Source organism: Carcharhinus amblyrhynchos, chromosome 6 (genome assembly GCF_965287045.1).
Source record: "Carcharhinus amblyrhynchos chromosome 6, sCarAmb.v2.hapA, whole genome shotgun sequence".
NCBI lineage: Eukaryota > Metazoa > Chordata > Chondrichthyes > Carcharhiniformes > Carcharhinidae > Carcharhinus > Carcharhinus amblyrhynchos.
Genome location: NC_137329.1, coordinates 110257316 through 110281308, shown reverse-complemented (window position 1 = coordinate 110281308; position 23993 = coordinate 110257316). Strand labels below are relative to the sequence as shown.

The window sequence follows — 23993 nt, the reverse complement described above, 5'->3', positions numbered from 1 at the left end:
GGAGGCTGCCTCGCTAAATATTTTTAAGACGCGGGTTGATGGGTTTTTGATAAGAGAGGGGATTAAGGGTTATGGGGAGAAAGCGGGAAAGTGGAACTGAGCAGCGACAGATCAGCCGTGATCTTATTGAATGGCGGGGCAGGCTCGAAGGGCTAGATGGCCTACTCCTGCTCCTATTTCTTATGTTCTTATGTTCTTATGTTCCATATGCCACGTACATACCCTGCGAATCCTCTTGACACTAAGGAGAAATTTAGCATGGTCAGTCAACCTATCCTGCACATCTTTGGAGTGTGGGAAGAAACCGAAGCACCCGGAGGAAACTCATGCAGACACAGAGTGAACACGCAAACTCCACACTGACAATCACCTAAGATCGGAATTGAACCTGGGATCCTGGTGCTGTGATAGCAGTACTAACCATTCAGTCACTGTGATGCCCTTGGAACTATGGAACAGAGCTCAGAGTAGGGATTACAAACAATCAGACAGGCAGTCTGATCATTTAGCAACAAGGGAGGAGTCAGATGGTGAGGGAGAGCTGGGTGTCATCAGCATATATTTGAAAAATAACCCCATACTTTTAGATGAGATCACTTACATGTAGATGCTGAATAAAAGGCAGCCAGGGGTAGATCCATGGGGCGAACATCAGAGGTAATGATGCAGGAGCAGATAGAGGAAAGAAGCAGGTCCTGATGCGTGGAAGCTGAGTGGCTGCTCTGTTGTTCAGTGGGCAACTGTTACCTTTAGTGAAAGGATATTCCTTTCTCTACTGATTTCAAATAAGACAAATGAAGGTTAGTTACTGAGTAAGTTTAAATTTACCTACTAGCGTCACAAGTAGGCTTACATTAATTGCTTGAAAACCAAGATGGTGCCGGAGTGAGATGACTTCTTACAAGCTGAGCCCAGCATATCTTCTAATTCTACCTTTTACTCTCATCCTATGCTTCTCAAACTTCATTCTAACTCTCTTAAACTCATTAAGTTGATCTTTCTCTACACCCTAGCTATGATTGTAACACTACATTCTGCACTCTCTCATTTTCTTCTCTACAAACCGTTTGCTTTGCCTGTGTAGCACGCAAGAAACAATACTTTTCACTGTATGCTAATACATGTGACAATAATAAATCAAATCAAATCAACGAAGTTACTGTGAAAATCCCTTAGCCGCCACACTCCAGTGCCTGTTCGGGTACACTGAGGGAGAATTTAGCATGGCCAACACACCTAACCAATATATCCTTCAGTGGAAGAATAAGCACCCAGAGGAAACCCCATGCAGGGGAGAACATGCAGACTCCACACAGTGACCCAAACTGGGAATTGAACATGGGTCACTGGCGTTGTGAGACAGCAGTGCTCACCACAGTGGCACCATGCCGCACAGGGCTGCTGCCAGGTATAATGATGTTTTGCTGCTCAGTCATTACTTGATCATTAATTGAGTGCAAAATCTTTCTCTTCAGAGGGCCCGTGGGATTGATAGGAAGATCCCTGATATGCAAATTTGTGTCAAGTGCTACTCTTTGCAATTGAAGAACCCTGTACCGAGTGAAAGCCATGCATTCGCTTCAGCTGACGCCTACTTTCCACAGAAAGGAAAGAGATGAAGGTGCTGCTTTCCCACCAACATAGCAGCTGTCATTTCTCTTGCACATGCACGCGCTGTAGACTGCCTGATATGCCGATTGTCTCCTTGGTGACCTACAGCATCAGCATGAAAGCTCGACGCTGCGGTAACAGTCATTTCTAAGGGAGCAGCTGTGCCTGATCCAGATGTTGTCCACAATTCCTTGCGCAGCAGATGCTACAACTCTGCAGCCGCCCTCCTTTGTGAAGTGGAGCTGGCAGAGAATCCTCCGACATGTCCAGGTGTGTCCTGGGCTAGTGACGGATGAGGGGAAAACTGTACTAAATTTGATGCCACCCCACGCTCTCCTGGCCCACATCTCAATTATGCAGCTTGTTCAGGTGCCCCGAGGGAACGGGCATCCCCCCTCTCTCTCTGAGAGCTGACAGCAGAACCAGCAGACTAAAGAAAAAAATGATTATCCTGAGAAGGAAATGAAAAAGTGGAGGCCTAACTGAGGAAAACTAACAAATGCATTCAGAAAAATACAGCAGAGGGAACACTGAAACATAAAAAGGAAACATGCTTCTTTTTTTAAAAAAAGCTTCAAAAACCCAACCCCGCCTCCACCTTTAAAACATCTCCACAGTGCCAGGGAGCCAGGTTCAATTCCGGCCTCGGATCACTGTCTGTGTGAACTTTACACGTTCTCCCCATGTCTGAGTGGGTTTCCTCCGGGTGCTCCGGTTTCCTCTCACAGTCCAGAGATGTGCGGGTTAGGTTGAATGACCAATATAACTTCTCCCTTAGTGTTAGGGGGATTAGCAGGGTAAATATGTGGGGTTACGGGAATAGGGCTGGGATGGGATTGTGATCGATGCAGTCTCGATGGACCGAATGGCCTCCTTCTACACTATACGGATTCTATGATTCTATGATTCTAAAAGACCTTTTGATTTGATTTGATTTAATTTGATTTATTATTGTCGCATGTATTAGTATACCATGAAAAATATTGTTTCTTGCGTGCTATACAGACAAAGCATACCATTCATAGAGAAGGAAAAGAGACAGTGCAGGATGTAGTGTTAGAGTCATAGCTAGGGTATAGAGGAAGATCAACTTAATGCAAGGTAGGTCCATTCAAAAGTCTGATGGCAGCAGGGAAGAAGCTGTTCTTGAGTCGGTTGGTACGCGACCTCAGACTTTTATATCCCTTTCCCAAACAAAAGAAGGTGGAAAAGAGAATGTCGAGGGTGCGTGGAGTCTTTAATTATGCTGGTTGCTTTGCCGAGGCAGCAGGAGGTGTAGACAGAGTCAATGGGTGGGAGGCTGATTTTCATGATGGACTGGGCTACCTCACGAACCTTTGCAGTTTCTTGTGGTCTTGGGCAGAGCAGGAGCCATACCAAGCTGTGATACAACCAGAAAGAATGCTTTCTATGGTGCATCTGTAAAAGTTGGTGAGAGTCATAGCTGACATGCCAAATTTCCTTAGTTTTCTGATGGTGGGCTTTCTTAACTATAGTGTCGGCATGGGGGGACCAGGACAGGTTGTTGGTGATCTGGATACCTAAAAACCTGAAGATCGCGACCCTTTCTGCTTCATCCCATTGATCTAGACAGGGGCATGTTCTCCTCTACACTCTCTGAAGTCGATGACAATCTCTTTCGTTTCGCTGACATTGAGGGAGAGATTATTGTTGCCGTACCTGTTCACCGGATTCTCTATCTCATTCCTGTACTCTGTCTCATCATTGTTTGAGATCTGACCCACTATGGTGGTGTCTTCAGCAAACTTGAAAATTGAATTGGAGGGGACTTTGGCCACACAGTCATAGATGTATAAGGAGTATAGTAGGGGACTGAGAACACAGCCTTGTGGGATACCGGTGTTGAGGATGATTGTGGAGGAGGTGTTGTTGCTTATTCTTACTGATTGTGGTCTGTGAGTTAGGAAGTTCAGGATCCAGTCGCAGAGGGAGGTGCTGAGATCCAGACCACTGAGTTTGGAGTTGAGTTTTGTGGGAATAATGGTGTTGAGGGCTGAGCTGTAGCCAATAAATAGGAGTCTGACAAAGGTGTCTTTGTTATCCAGGTGTTCCAGGGTTGAGTGCGGGGCCAGGGAGATGGCATCTGCTGTGGACCTGTTGCGGCAGTCGGCAAACTGTACTGCATCCAGGCTGTCTGGGAGGCTGGAATTGATGCAGGCCATGACTAGCCTTTCGAAGCACTTCATAATAATAGATGTCAGAGCCGCCAGATGATAATCGCTTAAGGCACGCTGCTTGGTTTTTCTTTGGTATTGGGATGATGATCATCTTCTTGAAGCAGATAGGGATCTCAGATTGTTGTAAAGAGAGGTTGGAGATGTCTGTAAATACCTCCACCAGTTGGAAAGCACCAAGGACCACCACTGCATCCGGCTTTCGTAAGTGCAGCTTGCACTGTAGACCTTGTTTGCTTGGACTTATTTAACTTGCAGTTTGAGTGTTGAGGTGATGATTGCCAACAGAACATTGTTATCTGATTGTAAAATCAACCAATTTTGTGACCAAGTGGTTAGCACTGCTGCCTCAGCGCCCGGGATCCGAGTCTAATTCCGGCCTCACGATCATGGTGTGGAGTTTGTACATTCTTCCCATGTCTGCATGGGTTTTCTCTGAATGCTCCGATTTCCTCCCACAGTCCAAAGATGTGCAGTTAGGTTGATTGCCCATGGTAAATTGCCCCTTAGGGTCACTTTTTAAGTTTATTTATTTGTGTGTGTGTGTGTGTAAGTGTGTGTATGGATGTGTGTGTGTGTGTGTGTGTGTGTGTGAGTATAGGTGTCTTACATTAACACTGCAATAAAGTTACTTTGAAAATCCTTTAGTTGCCACATTCAGATGCCTGTTCGGGCACACTGAGCAACAATTTAGCATGGCCAATGCACTTAATCAGCACATCATTCAGACTGTGGGAGGAAACCGGAGCATTCAGAGGAAACCCACGCAGACATGGGGAGAACGTGCAGACTTTGCACAGACAGTGATCCAAGCCGGGAATCAAACTTGGATCCCTGGCACTGTGAGGCAGCAGTGCTAACCACCGTGCTGCCCACCGCACCTTCAGGGAACTAGCAAGGTAAATACATAGAGTTATGAGGTTAGGGCCTGGTGGGATTGTTGTCAGTGCAGATGCGAAGGCCAAATGGCCTCCTTCTGCACTGTATGGATTTTATGATTCTATGAAATCCCCTGTCAATAATGTGGAAATTGTACCCAAGATTAAGAAATGTGTTCATTTCACCACCCCACCCCCCCAACATTTGCAATAGTTGATAGCAGATTCACAGAGCTGAGTTTCTGTGGAGTTCCTTTCTTCATCTGCCTTCGCTTTGGCAGAACAGCAAGCAGTGGAGCAATAATCTGAGCAGTTCTTAAACAATTTTTCCAGCATTTTCAGTCTGCTCCTTCCCCATGTTAGACTGGGTGAGTGGAAGAATCTCAACAGCAATGTATTCCCACGAAGCCACAAACGATGTGGACACATTGAACAAAGGAAGAGGCGTCGAGGGAGTTGGGTCTGCAGTGCTCATCCTTCTGGCTTTTGCAACTGATAATATGTTTCATTTTACAACAAACCCATCATCCCTCAGTGCTTATCCCTTTCAGAAACCCACTCCAATCTCAGAACTGTACCTTTTTATTCCTGTGGAATTTATTCTTCTGCTGTCCAATCTCATTTGTTATATATTGCAGTCATAGTCTAACCGAGAGCAATACTTCAGACATCCCATCATCGCTGACACCTAGTGGCAACAAAGCAATTTTCCTTTAATTGTGTCGGTGACCATCACTCACTGCAGCATATGCCAAATGACAGTACCAGCCAGTCCAGCTGCTAACTGCATCTTTTTTTCATACAGGCAAGTGTGACTGAATTTCGAGTATTATTTTATTTAGAACGGCAGATCCCCTAGAGAACATCACTTCACTGCAAACTAATCAAGGACTTCAGGTGGCATCAAGGGCTTTGATCACAGCTTAAGCATTTAATAAAACCCTCTGAATCCTCATATCTCAGTCGTACGCACGCTCAACTACACGGAGAGCTGTTCTCAACGGTAGTCAGACAAATCTGCAAAGAATAAACCAGCATTAAGTTCTTGATCAGGGAATCGTCAAATTACTGAGACTTTGATTTCACTCTCAGGCATAAACAGATCAGCTGAGCTGTAACAATACTGTTGAGACATCATAATCGTAGTGGAATATTCACTGATATTTCTTATTATTCGTTTTAATTTACTTTTTAGTAGATGTACAATTAATTTAAGCCGGGCACTTAATGTGGCAGGGAAATGGATGAATCAAGGTGAGCAACAAATTAAAAAAGTCTACTGAGGACTCTGGAAATTTTCAGCCAGCAGAAGTCAACACAAGGATCTTGCATTCTCGGTGGGTGTCTTGTGCACTGCTTGCGAAAACGGTGAGACACCAGCATTGATTCTAAGGAGGAAGGCAACTCATATCTTCTGCCCACCAGCTGGCAAAGTGGGCAGCAGTGGACCAACTCCAGACTGAGGACTCTGGAAAATTATGTCCCGTCCAACAAGAGCTGCCCCAGCCAATTAGAAGCTGGCAACTCCTGCCATCAATGTGGAGGAAGTGACCTAAGAGCAAGCTAATTGTTTTTGTGGGGGGAGGTTGGCATCTTAGGGTGGGGTTCATGGGGAGAGGGGGGTGCCATTGGAGTTGACAGCAAGGATGGGTGAATGGTTGTCAGTGGCCATATACATCCCCACCTCCATACTCCCAATCTACACACAGGCGAGTGAAAATGGAGGACGCACCTCGTCCAGTCAGCCCACACAGTTTGACCATTCTTGCAGGCTGCATATCGGCAGGCCTGCCAGAAGGTGGGAAGATTGCAGCCGAGGCCCTCAAGTGGTCTTTACTTGCTCACTTAAGTGACTCAATGAGATGGGGGGGCAGGAAGGCTGGCCATGGGTTTCCCTGCTCAGAACTTACTTCCAGTGGGAAGGGGTCAGGGGTCAGGTATTAGGCCTGATATCAACCCAGCAAATTTTCAGGCCTGCCTGCATCCATCCTTATTGTCTGGAGGAGCAGATGATTCCGGTCAATAAGTGTAGGTGGACAATAAATTTAGATTTATATATTGAAGTAGAGTTGACCTTCACCCCACAGATAAATACCCGTGTCACAGATGGCTTGTATTTTCCCAGTGTGGCTCTTTCAGCTGTAATTAAATTCTTCAATGAGAAATTTCATCATTATCAGTATTTTACCTTTTTCTGAGCTGGATCTTTCTGAAAGAGTGTTCAAGTTGGTGAGGTAAAGTTGCCACAGTCCCAGATGACCTTAGGCAGTGACTGGTGGTGATTTAACCTGTGGATCACCACACCTTAGGCAAAGGGGTAAGGTTCAGAAGGTGGGGGCCTTGTGAATAACTTCAGCTGGCACGGGAATTGAACTCACGCTGTTGGCTTTGCCCCGCCATATGTATCAGCTGCCCAGCCAATTGAGCTAAATCAAACACACAGATAAAAAGCAGCTTCCTGCCACCAGACTCTCACCATTAAATAGGAGACAATGGGCAGAAGCTATGAAGGTCCTTGGAGCGGGAATCGAGGCAGGTTGGGACACTGGTGTATGGTGTAGGCTCTGTGTGGGGTGGGGGCGGGGTACAAAAGTCAGCTTTCCGATGGTGAATGAAACTATGGAATGGAGCTGGTGGTGGGTTAACCACAGAATGAGCTTTTCAAAGGCAAAACCGAGGGCTCCTCAGTGCATGCTCCATTGAAAGGCAACCTCGCCAGAATTAAGCTTTCCCACAAAGTGACCAGTGATTGAGAAAGGTGTACCTTCAGATTCACATCTGCTCCAATGTGGCATGCAATGGACTGGATGGACAAATGGTACCTGATGCAGAGCAACATCAACATTTGGGTTCAATTCTCTTCCCAGCTGAAGTTATTCACAAAGGCCCAACTTTCTCAACCTTTGTGGTGACCCTCAGGTTAAATCAGTGAGGAGGAGCTAACCTTTCCTCTACATTTGTGGTTGACACAGTTGGCAGCATGGTGGCACAGTGGTTAGTTCTGCTGCCTCACAGCGCCAAGGATTCGGGTTCGATTCCCGACTTGGGTCACTGTCTGCATGGAGTCTGCACACTCTCCCCATGCCTGCGTGGGTTTCCTCCGGGTGTTTCGATTTCCATCCACAGTCCGGAAAACATGCTAGTTAGGTGCATTGGCCTTGCTAAATTCTCCCTCAGTGTACCCACACAGGTGCCGGAGTGTGGCGAACAAGGGATTTTCACATTAACTTCATTGCAGTGTTAATATAAGCCTACTTGTGACTAATAAATAATAAATAAATTGTTCAACGGTGACAGAGAGGTCATTGATGATTGAGATCAGGTGGTTTCATACAAAGAGGAACTAGGCATGGCTGAAGGAGGGAGGGAGGTGTCGGGAGGTGGTACCTAGAGAAGGGAAGATGGTGGACTATACACAGAAGGTCAGATTTATAAGACACAAGATCAAGAAGGATTGTGAGTCATTAGGGATTACACTGAGAAGGTCAATGCTTGAGACCCGAGAGTTGATGGTAACAGGGGAAAGTCAGCGATGACAGACAAAGGGCTGAGAATAATGGATAGCAAATTGAGGTAACAGGGGATGGTTCCACTGTGCCTAAAGGAAGCTTGAAGCTCAATAGTTGCAGGTCAAATGTAATGGGGGTGAATCAAAGGTCACCAAAGGCTTTAGATTCATTTGTGGGACATGGGCTTTGCTGGCTGGTCAACATTTATTGCCAATCCGTAGTTGTCCTTGAACTAAATGACTTGTTCGGCCATTTCAGAGGGCAGTGGAGAATTAATCACATTGCTGTGGCTCTGGAGTCACATGTAGGCCAGACCAGGTAAGGACAGCAGATTTCCTTCCTTAAAGTACATTAGTGAACCAGATGGGTTTTTCCCAACCATCGACAATGGTTTCATGGTCATCAATAGATTCTTAATTCCAGATATTTTTTATTGAATTCAAATTCCACCATCTGCTATGGAGGGATTCGAATCCAGGTTTCCAAACAGTAGCTGAGTTTCTGGATTAACAGTCTAGCGATAATATCACTAGACAATCACCTCCCACCTAGAGAGAGATTGAAAGGTGATGGATTCCAGGACAGACAATTGACTCCAGTTTGCTTTCAGTCGATTCATAGAGTTCCTAAACGAACTTAACAGATATCTTCATATCCTCTGTGACCAGTGGCGAGGTTCCAGAGGCCTGGTGAATAGCCAAAGTTGTTCCCTTATTTAAGAAAGGAAGCAGGGATAATCAAAGAACAAAGAACTAAGCAAATTACAGCACAGGAACAGGCCTTTCGGCCCTCCAAGCCTGCACCAACCATGCTGCCCGACAGAACTAAAACCCCCTACCCTTCCAGGGACCATATCCCTCTATTCCCATCCTATTCATGAATTTGTTCAGACACCCCTTAAAACTCACTATTGTATCTGCTTCCACTACCTCCCCCGGCAGCGAGTTCCAGGCCCTCATCACCCTCTGTGTAAAACACTTGCCTCATACATCTCCTTTAAACCTTGCCCCTCGCACCTTAAATCTATGCCCCCTAGTAATTGACTCTTCCACCTGAGCTTCTGACTATCCATTTTGTCCATGCCCCTCCTAATCTTGTAGACTTCTATCAGGTCGTTCCAGTGAGAACATCAGGAAACATCAATCCAGGAAATTATAGGCCAGTGAGTTTGACATCAGTGGTGGGGAGGTTTTTTCAGAAGGTATCAAGACTATCAGCAACTGCACCAATCTTTGTATCATCCGCAAACGTGCTAATCAGACCACTGGATAATTTATATATACCACAAACAACAGAGGTACCCGCACTGATCCCTGTGGGACATCACTAGTTACAGGTCTCCATTCTGAAAAATACCCTTCCACCGCTACACTCTGTTTTCCATAACCAATACAGTTCTGTATCCAGCTCACCAGTTCAGCCTGAATCCCATGTGATTTTAACTTTTGTAGCAGCCTGCTATGTGGGACCTTGTCAATTGCCTTACTAAAGTCCATATAAACTACATTCACAGCCCTTCACTCATCAAGTATGTTTGCCACCTCTTCAAAAAGTTTAATCAAGCTGGTGAGACATGACCCTCCCCATACAAACCCACCAACTAGTCCATTTTCTTCCAAATGTGCATATATCCTGTCCCTCAATATCTTCTCCAAAAGTCAATTGCTATATAGATCATGAATTACTCACTACAATGATAGATAGAGACTCATGGAAGGAAAATAGAGATTTGCCCAGGTGTAGGGAACAAATTGAGTGAAGGAAGCTATCATTACATAAGCATTCAGCAAAGATTAATATACGAACACAGAATGAGTGACCAATAGGGCAGATAGTTGAGGAATGACAGAATTCAGGGGTTCACAGGTATAGAATAAGCTCCTGCACCAAAAAGGCAAAGTATTTTAGAGTTGGGATCATATTGAGGCAAGTATCCTGCAAGAGATTGTGCAACAGAGTAAGATCATAAACAAAGACTGGAATGTTATTACCATTCACGCCAGTGGGTGGATTTGGCTGGCTGCCAAATTCACCGATCTCGATGCAGTGGAAGCGTGGTGTGAGTGGCCGGTAAGATACAGCCACAGACTTCAGAGAATGATTTGGGAGCTGAGAGAGATCGGGATGCAGAGAATCCAGGGAGATCTGATGTCACAGAACAGGAAGAGAGATTAAGATGGAGAGACAGAGTGACAGAAAGTTTAGTGCAACAGAAACAGAGGGTGAAATTTGAACACATTCAAAACTCACCCACGAGTTAAAATCCAGCATGGATATAGATTGGTGATCTACTAAATACATATTTGCAAATGAGGGTAGATTTATTTCAGTCTGAAGCATTTTATTTCCAGCGTGTTTTAACGATGAGTATTGAATTTTGTATCTAATGCTGTCTACGTGGCAGGATTAATGATTGCAATGTAATCAGAATTCTATTAAGTGACAATTAACAACTAATTACTGTGAAATAGCATAGACAGTAAATATTACAGGTGGAGATCTGATTGAAGAGTCCAAGTGAATCCATAAACCTCACTAATCCGCAGCAGCATATAACTGCTGTGTCAGGTTAGTGCTCGTGAGCGACATACCAGGAGCAGATCCCTGCATTGAGTTCACAACGCAGCTGGTATGGTTCCTGATATGGCCGGGATGGTATACTTTCCATCCACAGTGTTTCCCCATTGGAAAGTCATAGTCGTAGAGTCATAGAGGTTTACAGCATGGAAACAGGCCCTTTGGCCCAACATGTCCATGCCATCTTTTTTTTAACCACTAGGCTAGTCCCAATTACCCGCATTTGGGCCCTATCTCTCTATACCCATCTTACCCATGTAACTGAATGCTTTTTAAAAGATAAAATTGGACCCGCCTTTACTACTATCTCTGGCAGCTTATTCCGGACACTCACCACCCTCCGGACCCTTTTATTTCTCCCCTCTCACATTAAACCTATGCTGTCTTGTTTCAGAGTCCACTGCCTTTGGGAAAACATGTTGACGACCTTCCTGATCTATGTCCCTCATTATTTTATGGACCTCTATAAGGTCACCCCTAAGCCTCCTACATTCCAGAGAAAAAAATCCCAGTCTATTCAGCCTCTTTTCATAACTCAAACCATCAAGTCCCGTAATAAAACTTTTCTGCACTCTTTCTAGTTTAATAATATCCTTTCTGTAATAGGGTGACCAGAACTGTACACGGTATTCCAAGTGTGACCTTACAGTGTAGTCTGAGAAAAACACTTTGTTACTTGACTGCAATTGATTTCCTTGAGGTCGCATCTTTCTTGTCCCTTTGCAGTGTTACAAAATGTAAAATCTCAAGGAATAAATGTTTGTTGATGAATCTTACATGATGAATGTTCTTCCCCACTTCAGAAAAAAGGCAGTGCACTATAAATGGCTTTTTAAGAAGTGCTTTCACTCTATTTAAAAAGATAAACTACATTCCAAGCTCAGAAATCAACTTGTGCCATTGATGAAGTGGGAGCATCTTTGAAAGTTGCAGAGGCTCAGAGGCCTCCATCAAATCTCTTGTATGAAGAACTGCCAGTTGAATGGCAGGATAAGCACACATGCGGAGATCGTTTTTTTTTCTGGATGCTAGCAGTATAACTCATATCTCCTGGCATCATATCACTCAGTAGGAATAGAGGGAGAGGGATAAATTTGGTGTCATGTTTGGCACAACATTGTGGGCTGAAGGGCCTGTTCCTGTGCTTACGGTTCTGTCTTCTATGTTCTAAAACACTAGTCCCTGTGATATATAAGAATCCTCATTGGCACCACTTTAGTACTTTGGCAAACCATTAGTCGAACATTTGTTCTTCATATCACTCTTCTTCCTCTCATCTCCCCCACTAGACGCCACCACTGGGGTAGCACAGCTGTGGCAATGGCTTTGAACCACTTGTTCATTATTGCCAGGCTGGCAAGTTACAGACTGATCATTTCTTTTCATGCCTTCATTGGGTGCAGACATCGCTGGCCAGGTCAGTGTTTGCTGTCCGCTCCTAATCACCCCTAAGAAGCAAATTAGTCAGCATCCCTAGGCACATTGGATTAGGCCAGACCAACATCAGGTGATGCTGGTTGTCAGAAAGTTCAACAGGGTGGGTTACAATGGCCAAGGTGTGTTTCCTGTGGCAAGGGTCCAAATTATTTTTGTTTTGCTTGGCTCAGAGGGAGTCATGATGTGGAGATGTCGGCGTTGGACTGGGGTAAAACAGAAAGGAATCCCAAAACACCAGCTTAAAGTCCAACAGTTTATTTGTAGCTAATGTTGCAAGCTTTCGGAACTGGCTGTCCCTTCGTCAGGTGGCTGGGAGTTCAGAGGGAGCACAGGAAGCTCCTGATTATAGAGAAATAGGCCTTTTGGCTCAGAGCAAGTGTAGTTTTGCTGTCCTGCACTTGATAGAAGTCAACCAAGTTATACTGAGGCTTCATTTGAAGCAATTTTTCAAAATGGCATCCAGGCCTTCTGGCTAAGATGCAAAGATGCAATATCTGCTGCTATCAGCTTGGATCATGTTGATTAAGTCCAAGACAGGAAGTGGCTTGGATCTGTAATGTCTCACTGGTTGAGACTTTGAATTGGACTTTGACAAAAAAAGGTAGCACAGTGGTTAGCACTTCTGCCTCACAACGCCAGGGATCCACATTCAATCCCCAGCTTGGGTCATTGTGCGGAATCTGCATGTTCTCCCCATGTCTGTGTGGGATTCCTCCGAGCGCTCCGGCTTCCTCCCAGTCTGAAAGATGTGCTAGTTAAGTGCATTGGCCATGCTAAATTCTCCCTCAGTTTACCCAAACAGGGGTGCTGAAGTTCAGCGACTTGGGAATTTTCACAGTGACTTCACTGCAGTGTCAATGTAAGCCTATTTGTGACTAATAAATAATTAAACTTTAATGTCAAGCTTAGCTTTGTTGGGTTTTACCTCCTCTAATACCCATAAGAAGAGTCAAAGTTCTCTCAGCATGAAAACAACCTTAAAATGACAGTCAGTTTTAGGATGCTGATTGGTGTACAGAAATGGGCCTATCCCCTGAAAGGCACTTGGGATGTCCAGTGGGAGGCCCCTATAGCACAGAAGGAGGCCATTCGACCCATCATGTCTGCAATGACTCTCCAACAGAGCAAATTATCCCTGTAACCCTAAAAATTTCCCCACTAACCCCCTTAACCAACACATCTGAGGACACCAAGGGGCAATTTAACACGGTCAATCACCTAACCTACACATCTTTGGATTGTGGGAGGAATCTGGAGCACCCGGAGGAAACCCACACAGACACGGGGAGAACATGCAAACTCCACACGAGTAGTCCCCTAAGGCCAGAATTGAACCCGGGTCCCTGGCGGTGGCACAACCATTATGCCACCGTGCTCCCAGGTTTCAGGATGTGTCAACTGCATCACTGAGGATCACATGGCACTGGCCCCATTAATGCCAAATGATACAAGTGAAAAATCAACCACATAAGCAATAACCCCGGTTATGCAGATGTACATTTTCTGAAGAAGTATCCAGAAACAGAAACTTTTCACTGTATCCCAGTGCGTGTGACAATAATAAATCAAATCGAACTATTGCCTGCGGTGGTGGCCGCCACAAGCTCCATTTCATAAATGACTTGTCTAGAATGCCAGTGATCACACTGATGCTCATAAAATGTGTTGCAGCAATTTCCGGCCATTTGCTAGACAGGGACAGAGACTCAGGGAAGGAAAACAGAGATTTGCTGAGGTATTGGGGACAAACTGATTGAACGAATCTATCATTACATGAACATAGAACAAAGATTAATATATAAACCCAGAATGAGTGAACACTTTGAAAGATAGTTGGCAGAATTCAGTAGTTCACAGATATAGAATAAGATCCTGCGCCGACAAGGCAAAGTATTTGAGAGATGGGATCAGATTGAGGCAAATACCCTGCAAGAGAAACAATAATAAATCAAATCAAATTTTTTTAAAAAAGTCAGAGTACTTTGGAAAGCAATAGATGAAGAAAGCTCCTTAAAGATGCAATTGTTATCTTCAAAAGCAGCATTGATGATTAATGAGGAATGACGTCTTCGGTGTCTGTATTTTATTTGTTTCATTATCAGGGGAGAGAAGAATGCTTTAATATTCTTTGGAGGATGTAAGTGAATATTAATTGCATATTGTTATTCCCTGATTGCTAGAATAGCGCTAAGATGTGGACACACAGCATTAAAATGAAACCTTCTGTTTAGACTTTCACTTTCCTTTTCTTCAATCTTCTCTCTCTCGCTGAAGGCACAGTTCCGCAGGCCTGATTATCCGCTTATCCCTTGCCAAACTGGTCATTATTCTTGGGTAGGCCTTGACCGTGAGTGTCAGCAGGCTGTGCAACTGTTGAAGGGCTATCTATATACAAGCTCAATCCTGACTTCGCCTGCCATCCGCATGTCTGTGCTTCATGCTGCCAGCAAGGGGGCCGCAGATTAGCTGCTAAGAGTGACAAATGGGGAAAACGGGCTGATCTTCACCCTTCTCAACTTCGACTAGGACACCACATCCACTCCAGTGGAGAACAGCTAACTCGGAACTGACTGACTGGATGAACCAGACAGTTTTTACATTGAAATGGTTATTTGCAAGCTGTACTTCCTCCCTACAGATTGGTTTCAAAGTCTAAATACTACGTGCACAATTAGGCTCTCTGAAAGTCAAACTAAGTTGTCATGGAACCACATCTACCACCTGGTGGAGAACAGTGTAAATGGCAAAGAACTGGAACAAGCCATAATATTTAGTACTTTCAGTATACAACTGGGAAATATTTAAGAAGTTTTTTTTTGCTAGAAGTTTTGTCAGAAATTTGTTTTTGGTGCATTTTTGGTTTATTAGAAAATCAACTAATTCTCCAAATGAAGGGAGAAAAGATTTCGAAGTAAGCACTGTAAATGTCATTCTTTCCCCAGTTGGGAGTCATGTCAAGTATTAAAGTTGTAGGGTAAGTGCAGGTCATCAGAGAATCATTATTCCTACAGTGCAGAAGAGGCCAGTCAGCCCATTGAGCCTGCACCGGTTCTCTGGCAAAGTATCTTACCTAGGCCTCTCCCCCCGTGGCCCCCATACATTTCCCATGGCCAATCCACCTAACCTGCACATCTTTGGACAATTTAGCATGGTCAATGCACCTAACCAGCACATCTTTCAGACTGCGGCAGGAAACCGGAGCAGCTGAAGGAAACCCACGCAAGACACGGGGAGAGCGTTCAAACTCCACACAGTCATCCAAGGCCGGAATCGAACCTGGCGCTGCGAGGCAGCAGTGTGCCACCGTGCTGTCCTTGGAAAGCTTTTTCTTTCAAGCTCTGCCTTTGCTGTGTTTTTTCCATAAAATATTCTTTCCTTGATAACAGTTCAAACATAGCAACGCCAATGCCAGATTGTTTGCCAAAGGACCTTATTGCCTTTGACACAGTCTGGCTGCTTTTATCCAGCAGATGGAATAAACGACAGCGCTTCTTTGGAGCAATTCTTCATTACTCCTGATCAAGTTGATAGAAAAATAACATGCAAGGTGCACGTTCACAGCACTTACCCTGGAGTTAGAGGGCAGAATTTTCCGAGATTTTTTCTAAGTGTTCAGCCGGCGTGAAAACTGGAGAGTTGCTGATCCGTTTCTCAGGCGAGTTTTCACTCTCAGTTTTATGCACTTAGTCTTTGAAAATATGGACTAGACCATTTCTAGCCACTAGGGGCAGCAGACGAGGCCTAATTCACCAGACAACCAGCAGCTCAGATCAGAGCCAAAAACTGCACGTGTAGAAAAGGTGGGAATGAAAATGGCATGGAGTGTGACTTGTAGGGGAACTTACAGGGGGTGATGTTCCCACTTCTTTGCTGTCCTTGTCCTTCTAGGTGTTTGAAGTCACGGGTTATGAGTTGCTGCAGTATATCGTGTTGATGGTACATGCTGCTGGCAGTCTGCACCACTGGTGAAGAAGTGATAGTTTAAGGTGGCTAATCAGTCAGACTGCTTTGCCCTGGATGTTACTGAACTTATTAAATGTTGTTGGGACTGTACTTGTCCAAACAAGTATAAAGCATTTCCTCACACTCCTTGTGGCTTGCAGATGGTTGACAGGTTTTGGGAAGTCTGAAGATGAGTCACTCACCACAGGATTCCCAGATTCTGACCTATCCTGTAACGATAGTATTTACATGGCTGGTCCAGTTAAGTTTCTGCTCAATAGTAAGCCCCAGAATGTTGAGATGGTGGGAGATTCAGTGATGGCAATGATGGTAGGTGTCAAGGGGAGATGCGGATTTTTTTTACTGTTGGAGATTATTATTTCCTGGCACTTGTGTGATGTTACTTGCCATTTATCAGCCCAAACCTGAATATTATCCAGGTCTTACTGCATGTGGGCATAAACTGTTTCAGTACACGATGAGCTATGAATGGTACAGAACATTGTACACTCATCAGCAAACACCCCCACTTCTGACGTTATGGCAGATGAAGCAACTGACGATAGCAGTGAGGAGAGGTCTAAGACACCACCCTGAGGAACTACTGCAGTGATGTCCTGGGGCTGAGAACATTGGCTTCCAAAAAACACAACTGTATTCCTTCTGACTCCAACTAGTGGACAGGTTCCCTGCATTCCTGCTGATCCTTATTGTGCTATGGTCCATTTAACTCTCAGTTAAATGTTGCTTTGTTGTAAAGGGCATTCATTCTCATTCAGATCTTTTGCCCACGTTTGGACCAAGATTATAACATGGCCAGGAGCTGAATGGGAGAATCTAAACTGAACATTGGTAAGCAGGTTATTGCTGGTAAATTCCAGTTGATAGCACTGGAATAAGTTACAAGATTGTAATATGCATTTAATGTTGCTACACTGTAATCTGAACCTCAACAATGAAAATATACTCTGAATATCCTTGATTTTGCTGTCAGTGGTGAATGCATGATGTTGGATGCGCATTTGCCCATAAACTATTTACTATTAACTACGACTAGGGCGACATGATAGCACAGTGGTTCGATTCCCGACACGGGTCACTGGCTGTGTGGAGTCTGCACACTTTCCCTGCGTCTGTGTGGATTTCCTCCGGGTGCTCCAGTTTCCTCCCATAGTCCAAAGATGTGCGAGTTAGGTGGATTGGCCTTACTAAATTGCCCCTTAGAGTCAGGGGGGCTCGCTAGGGTAAATGCATGGCATTATGGGATAGGGACTGGCAGGATTGTGGTTGATGCAGACTCGATGGTCTGAATGGCCTCCTTCTGCACTGTAGGATTCTATGATTCTAGCTATAAATTATTTTGGGGCTTTAGCTCAACAAGTTACTACACTTTGAAATCCATTTTAGCCTGGTGCCATTTGGAGAAAATCTGGGACATTTGTGTATCAGGCAAACAAAAGCCAATCAGGTTGATGAGTCCTTGTTGAACCATACAGCCTAAACGAGGCAGTATAAATTAACATATTTAATTCAATGTAAAGTCGTTTGCAAAAGGTGAAATAATTAGATGGAAGAAAGAAAGACAGTATTTAGAAACAAAAGTAAAATTAGTAATATTTATTCATTTCTAAATTTCCAGCAATAATCAATGTCTGAAGGAATGAGATTCCAAACTGGTAAAAAATATTTTTCAGTGCCAGTGTTAACTGAGACTTAAACACACAGTTAAAAATTCACTTATATCTTGAATGAACCAGCCCTAATCTTTTCTGGCATGTTTATTGAACAGCTAGTGGGTAGATGTGTTTTAATGCTGAAGTTATATGTGGGTTACTCGGATAAGTCCTGGGTGGGATTGCTGTTAGTGCAGATTCAATGGGCCAAATGGCCTCCTTCAAGACTGTAGATTCTATGAATGCCCGATCAAGAATCAGGAAGAGGGAGCACACTGAAGACCATCACCCTGCCCATGTTTCTGACCTGCAACCCCTCTTGTAACCGCCACCTCATGATTCCCTTTCTGCCATCACTCCCTTTGACTTTGTGGGATGGTATAAAACAGGCGATGATGAATCAACAGCCTGATGGACACTTCCTGATTTTTGTTTCCTTTGACTCCAATGAAGATTGAAGAGTCACGCTATCTCCAAATGAAGAATTTGGAAGGAAACCTGTAAATGATCTCGAGACAGTGCAGTTATGCTTTCAGATGAGTTACTGGTGACTTCCTTCAGTAGGAAGGACAGGTACACACATAAAGAAATCTCTGCATTTAATTTTAGCAAGCAGCTTTTTATCTTTATGATTCATCTGTTCATAGTAGGATTTGTTATGAGCAAAGAAATTTGCAGGTCCTAGATTCATTTTCTGTTTCAACTGCATCCAGGGTGCTGGGAAAGCAATTTTACCTTGTGGAGTTTGGAACTCAGGATTCCTTATTCAGGATAGGTTTAAGAGACAAAAGCAGAAAGGGAAAGAGAATAACGATATGAAAGAAATTGGGTACTTTGTTTCAAAGACGTTTATTGGCAACTTTTCATAGAATCATAGACTCATAGAACCCTACAGCGCAGAAAGAGGCCCTTCGGCCCATCAAGTCTGCACCAAACACAACCCCGCCCAGGCCCTACCCCCATATCCTGACATATTATACCCACTAATCCCTGTAACCTACGTATCCCTGGACACTAAGGGGCAATTTCTAAGCATGACAAACAACCTAACCTGCACATTTTTGGACTGTGGGAGGAAACCAGAGTACTGGAGAAAACCCACACAGACACAAGGAGAATGTGCAAACTCCATACAGACAGTGACACAAGCTGGGAATCGAACCCAGGACCCCCGAGCTGTGAAGCAGCAGTGCTAATCACTGTGCTACCGTGCTGCAAATTTTCATAAATTTGACTACACAGGTATATTTCTTTAAAAGATAATAACAGTACCTTTCATTGGCCGCATATCTTTAATCTAAAAGATGTCCAAAGGCCTTGGAATAATAAAGAATTCAAATCAAGTTTTTTTCTGTTGGGTTTTTTCTTAATTAAATTGTAAATCACAATGTTAACTGCAACCAACCAGAAGTGACATTGTGCTAAAAAGAGAAAAATCGGAATATGTTGTTGAAATTGCATTGTACTTTTTAGCAGATTAAATTTTATTCACCGTGTTAACACCAGACATGGAGGTCCTAATATTTGTTCCACAAATGTTACCTCAATGGGTCAAAAATTAAGCAATGTATAGATGAGTAGCAAATTGTATGCTTATGTTTTTAGTTTATTTATTTGTGTCACGAGTCGGCTGACATTAACACTGCAATGAAGTTACTGTGAAAATCCCCTAGTTGCCATAGTCCAGCTCCCGTTTGGATACACTGAGGGAAAATTTAGAATGGCCATGCAGAAAACCAGAATGTTTTTCGGACTGTGAGAGGAAACTGGAGCACCCTGAGAATTCCCACGCAGACATGGGGAGAACGTGCAGACTTCACACAGACTGTGACCCAAATCAGGAATCGAACCTGGGTCCCTGACACTGTGAGGCAGCAGTGCTAACCACTGTGCAACGGTGTTATCGGTGTGTGTGTGTGTGTGTGTGTGCGTGTGCGTGCATGTGTGAATGTATGTGTGTGTTTGTGTGTGTGTATTTGTGTGTGTGCGCATGCGCATGTGTGTGTTGAGCAATGTAGTAAAGGAAATGTTTTTAAAAACCTTTCTTTTCTTTTTACAGGAAACTTCAAAGTTAGGTTTATCATGAGACTGTATTGGAAATGTGCAGAGAAGATGAGATGTTTCCGGAAGCGCTCGACTATTCCAGTGCTGGCGTTCCTTGCAATTTGCCTGCTTTGCCTGAACCTGTATATGGAAGAGGACAGATATGTGATGGTAAAAAATACAAATGATAATGGCAACATTTAACACTTAATCACAGCAGTTTTGAATGAAAATGTTCCGAAATAAATTATTTCAATTCCTTAATGCCCTTAACCACTGTGCTGGTTCAACAGCATAAATATTTCTCTTTTTTATTTGAATTTGATTTATTATTGCCAAATGTATTAGGATACAGTGAAAAGTATTTTTTCTTGAGTGTTATACAGGCAAAGCATACTGTTCATAGAGTACATAGGAGAGAAGGAAAGGAGAGGGTGCAGAATATAGTGCTGCAGTCATAGCTAGGGTGTGCAGAAAGATCAACTTAATATAACATTGGTCCAGTCAAAAGTCTGATGGCAGTAGGAAAGAATCTGTTCTTGAGCCAGCTGGTATATGATCTGACATCTGTACCTTTTCCTGGACTGAAGAAGGTGGAAGAGAGAATATCTGGGATGCATGGGGTGCTTGATTATGCTGGCTGCTTTTCCGAGGCAGCAGGAAGTGTGGATAGAGTCAGTGGATGGGAAGCTGGTTTGCATGTTAGACTGGGCTTCGTTCAGAACCCTTTGCAGTTTCTTGAAACATATGTTAACCTTGGTAATAAACCGTGTAATTTTAAGGAGAATTTATGGATCATTTTGATGCAAACTGGATCTTAAAGGAATTCTATGGACAATCTGTTGGACATAACCTTAATCTTATTCAGCAGGAATCAGAGCTCAGAGAATCCCTGCAGTGCAGAAGGAGGCCATTTGGCCCATCGAGTCTGCTCCAACTCTCCAACGGAGCACTTACCCAGGGCCTACTCCCATAACTCCACATATTTACCCCACTAATCCCCCTAACCTGCAGATCCTGGGACACTTAAGCATGACCAATCCACCTAACCTGCACATCTTTGGACTGTGGGAGGAAATTAAAGCACTCGGAGGAAACCCACGTAGCCATGAGGAGAATGTGCAAATTCCACACCAACAGTGTCTCAAGCCGGGAATTGAACTCGAGTCTCTGGTGTTGTGAGGCAGTAGTTCTGACCACTGTGCCACCATGCCACCCACGGGAGGTAATTCCAGTGAATTAACAGTGGATTCCTTTCTCAGGTTTGCCATCCAGCTATAAACTTGCCAACAAGAAGACAGTTCAGACCTTGGATGCTTTTCTGACAATCGTATCATTCCGATTAATGTCAGGTCCAAGGTTGATGCAGTGGTGTGAACTGTTCAGACTTGCTGGTGGGTTGCATTTGACGGAAACTCTGCAAGTATTGTGGGCATATTTTGAGTAAGACAGCGCCCAGAAAATTGACTTAGAACAGGGTTGGCACAGTGGAACAGTGGTTATAACTGCTGCCTCACAGCACTGGGGACCTGGGTTCAATTCCAGTTTCAGGTCACTAACTGTGTGGTGTTTGCACATTCTCCCCATGCCTGTGTGGGTTTCCTCCGGTTGCTCCACTTTCCTACCACAGTCCAATGCTGTATGGGTTAAGTAGATTGGCTGTGCTAAATTAACCCAACTGCCAGGGGGATTAGCAGGGTAAATAGGTGAGGTTAGGGGAATAGGGCCTGGGTGGGATTGTGCTCAGTGGACACTCAGTCGGCAGAATGGTCTCCTGCTGCACTTTAGGAATTCAATGAGAAAACAATAAAGGATCTCTAAGATAGAGGTTTTGATTATAATGAAAAATATCTTTGCCATATCTTTTACTCTGAAATTACAATTATTTTTCTTACTCTTCAGGAAGGAGAGCGGAGACTGGCAAGAGAAATAACTTCACACCAACTTAACTCAGAAAGATATGTCCATACGTTCAAAGATCTAACTAACTTTTCAGGAGCAATAAATGTCACCTACCGTTACCTTGCAGGTTTCCCTATACCTAGAAAAAGTGAGTTTGTTTCTATTATGTACGTCATGTTTTTTTACTAAAAGTAATTTGAATCAATCATCAAAACATATCCTTGTCTAAAACAATTAAAATAACCTGTGGTTTAGTGATAACCTCTTTCTAATGTTTTTGTGCAGAATATTTAACAATAGGACTGTCATCAGTGAAAAGAAAAAGAGGTAACTACCTACTAGAAACAATTAAATCTATTTTTGACCAATCCAGCTACGAAGAGCTGAATGAAATTGTAGTTATTGTACACTTAGCAGACTTTGACCTCTCATGGTGTGAAGGTGTTGTCCAAGATGTCTCCAGAAAATTTGCCCATCACATCATTTCTGGTCGATTGATGGTTATCCATACTCTAGAGGAGTATTACCCTAGTTTAGATGGCCTCAAAAGAAACTACAATGACCCGGAAGATCGTGTGAGATTTAGATCTAAACAGAATGTAGATTATGCTTTCCTCCTTAATTTCTGTGCCAATTTGTCGGACTACTACATAATGTTAGAAGATGACATTCGCTGCTCTAAAAACTTCCTATCTGCCATTAAAAAAGTCATTACCTCAAGAAAAGGCTCCTATTGGGTGACATTAGAGTTTTCAAAGTTGGGCTATATTGGAAAGCTTTACCATTCACGTGACCTGCCACGACTGGCGCAATTTTTATTAATGTTTTATCAGGAGATGCCTTGCGACTGGTTGCTAATTCATTTCCAAGGACTGCTCGCCCAAAAGGATATCATACGATTCAAGCCTTCTTTGTTTCAGCACATGGGATATTACTCTTCGTTCAGAGGGACGGAAAATAAACTCAAGGATGATGATTTTGAGGAAGACTCCTTCGACATTCCCGACAACCCCCCTGCAACCCTTTACACCAACATGAATGTGTTTGAACACTATGACCCGAGCAAAGCGTACAGCAACGTGGATGAGTACTTTTGGGGGAAGTCTACGTCTGCTGGAGATTACTTTGTTATCGTACTCGACAAGCCAGCTAAGATCGACAAACTGAAGATTGAAACGGGGACTGACGATAGGCAGAATGATATTTTGCACCACGGGGCATTAGAGGTTGGCCAAAATGTGCAAGCAGCGAAAAAAGGAAAGCAATGTCCTAGCTATACCAAACTAGGCGAGTTTCAACATGGAAGGATTGAGCTGAAGGATATTGGTCACAAGGTTAATTTTGACATTCACTGCATTCGGATACTGGTAACAGAAAACCAGAAGGAGTGGCTGATTATCAGAAGTATCAGTATTTGGACCAGTCCGCTATCCAGTTAGACCTTCCAATGTTATCTCACGGGAGTCAATGCAAAACGTTTTGTAACAAACTCCAGGCAGCTGCTGAACAATTGTCACACGTGTTATCAAAATCAATGTTTTGCTTTTTACGTTCTGAAATAAAAATTCTAAAAAAGTTAATATGGAGGGAATTAGCAGTAGACTCGGACAGCTGATCGGGAATATTCTCAATGGAAGAGGGTAGAAGATGGCTTTCAGGATCTGAAGTAATCAGATTCCATCAGGCCCAATGTAGTTCTGAGCGTTTCACCTGAAGCAAATAGATGCATTGAAATTATGGCCAAAATTCTCCAGTCTTGCCCTTCGCAGAAATCGTAACGGGCAAGAACAGAAAATTTGACAGACCCATTTGAAGGTCTGGTTGAGCTCGGGTGGGAATTCCTGATCTTGCAGTCGGAGAATCCCACTCTATATTGTGGAATACCAGTGTACAAATATTTAACCTGCCCCTTGTGGATTTTCTCTCTCAGCTACGACAGCGGAGAGATTTCCCAAATAAAATAAATTGTCGACTGCCCCTGTGAGTGGAGAAAGAGGGAGAGATTTCAAATGAATTGGTCGGCAGTTAGATGCTTGTCTCCCACAATGTAAACTCAGGCCTATAAATCTCTTTCTTCGATCATCTTGTCCCACTACTTCAATTGTCCCTGAACACACTTGCAAACATATTGGCAAACCATTCGGTATAATTCAAATTCTAAAAGAGAGCAAGCACATTCACTGCTTGGGTGTACGAAGTAAAAAGTCTAACAACACCAGGTTTAAG

At 43.7% G+C, this 23993-nt stretch overlaps 1 protein-coding gene across 2 annotated transcripts in view; it reads left to right on the top strand.

The window, feature by feature from the left end:
• mgat4c (mgat4 family member C) overlaps positions 1 to 23366 on the top strand; it is a 96267-nt gene extending 72901 nt beyond the window's left edge. For both annotated transcript variants that reach the window (XM_080191741.1, XM_080191742.1), the window contains exons 3-5: positions 19882 to 20036; positions 21768 to 21915; positions 22053 to 23366. In XM_080191741.1, the coding sequence (XP_080047867.1) occupies positions 19882 to 20036; positions 21768 to 21915; positions 22053 to 23206 (1457 nt within the window). In that variant the 3' untranslated portion in view covers positions 23207 to 23366. The remainder of the gene's footprint in view (positions 1 to 19881; positions 20037 to 21767; positions 21916 to 22052) is intronic.
• The last annotated feature ends 627 nt before the right edge of the window (positions 23367 to 23993 follow it).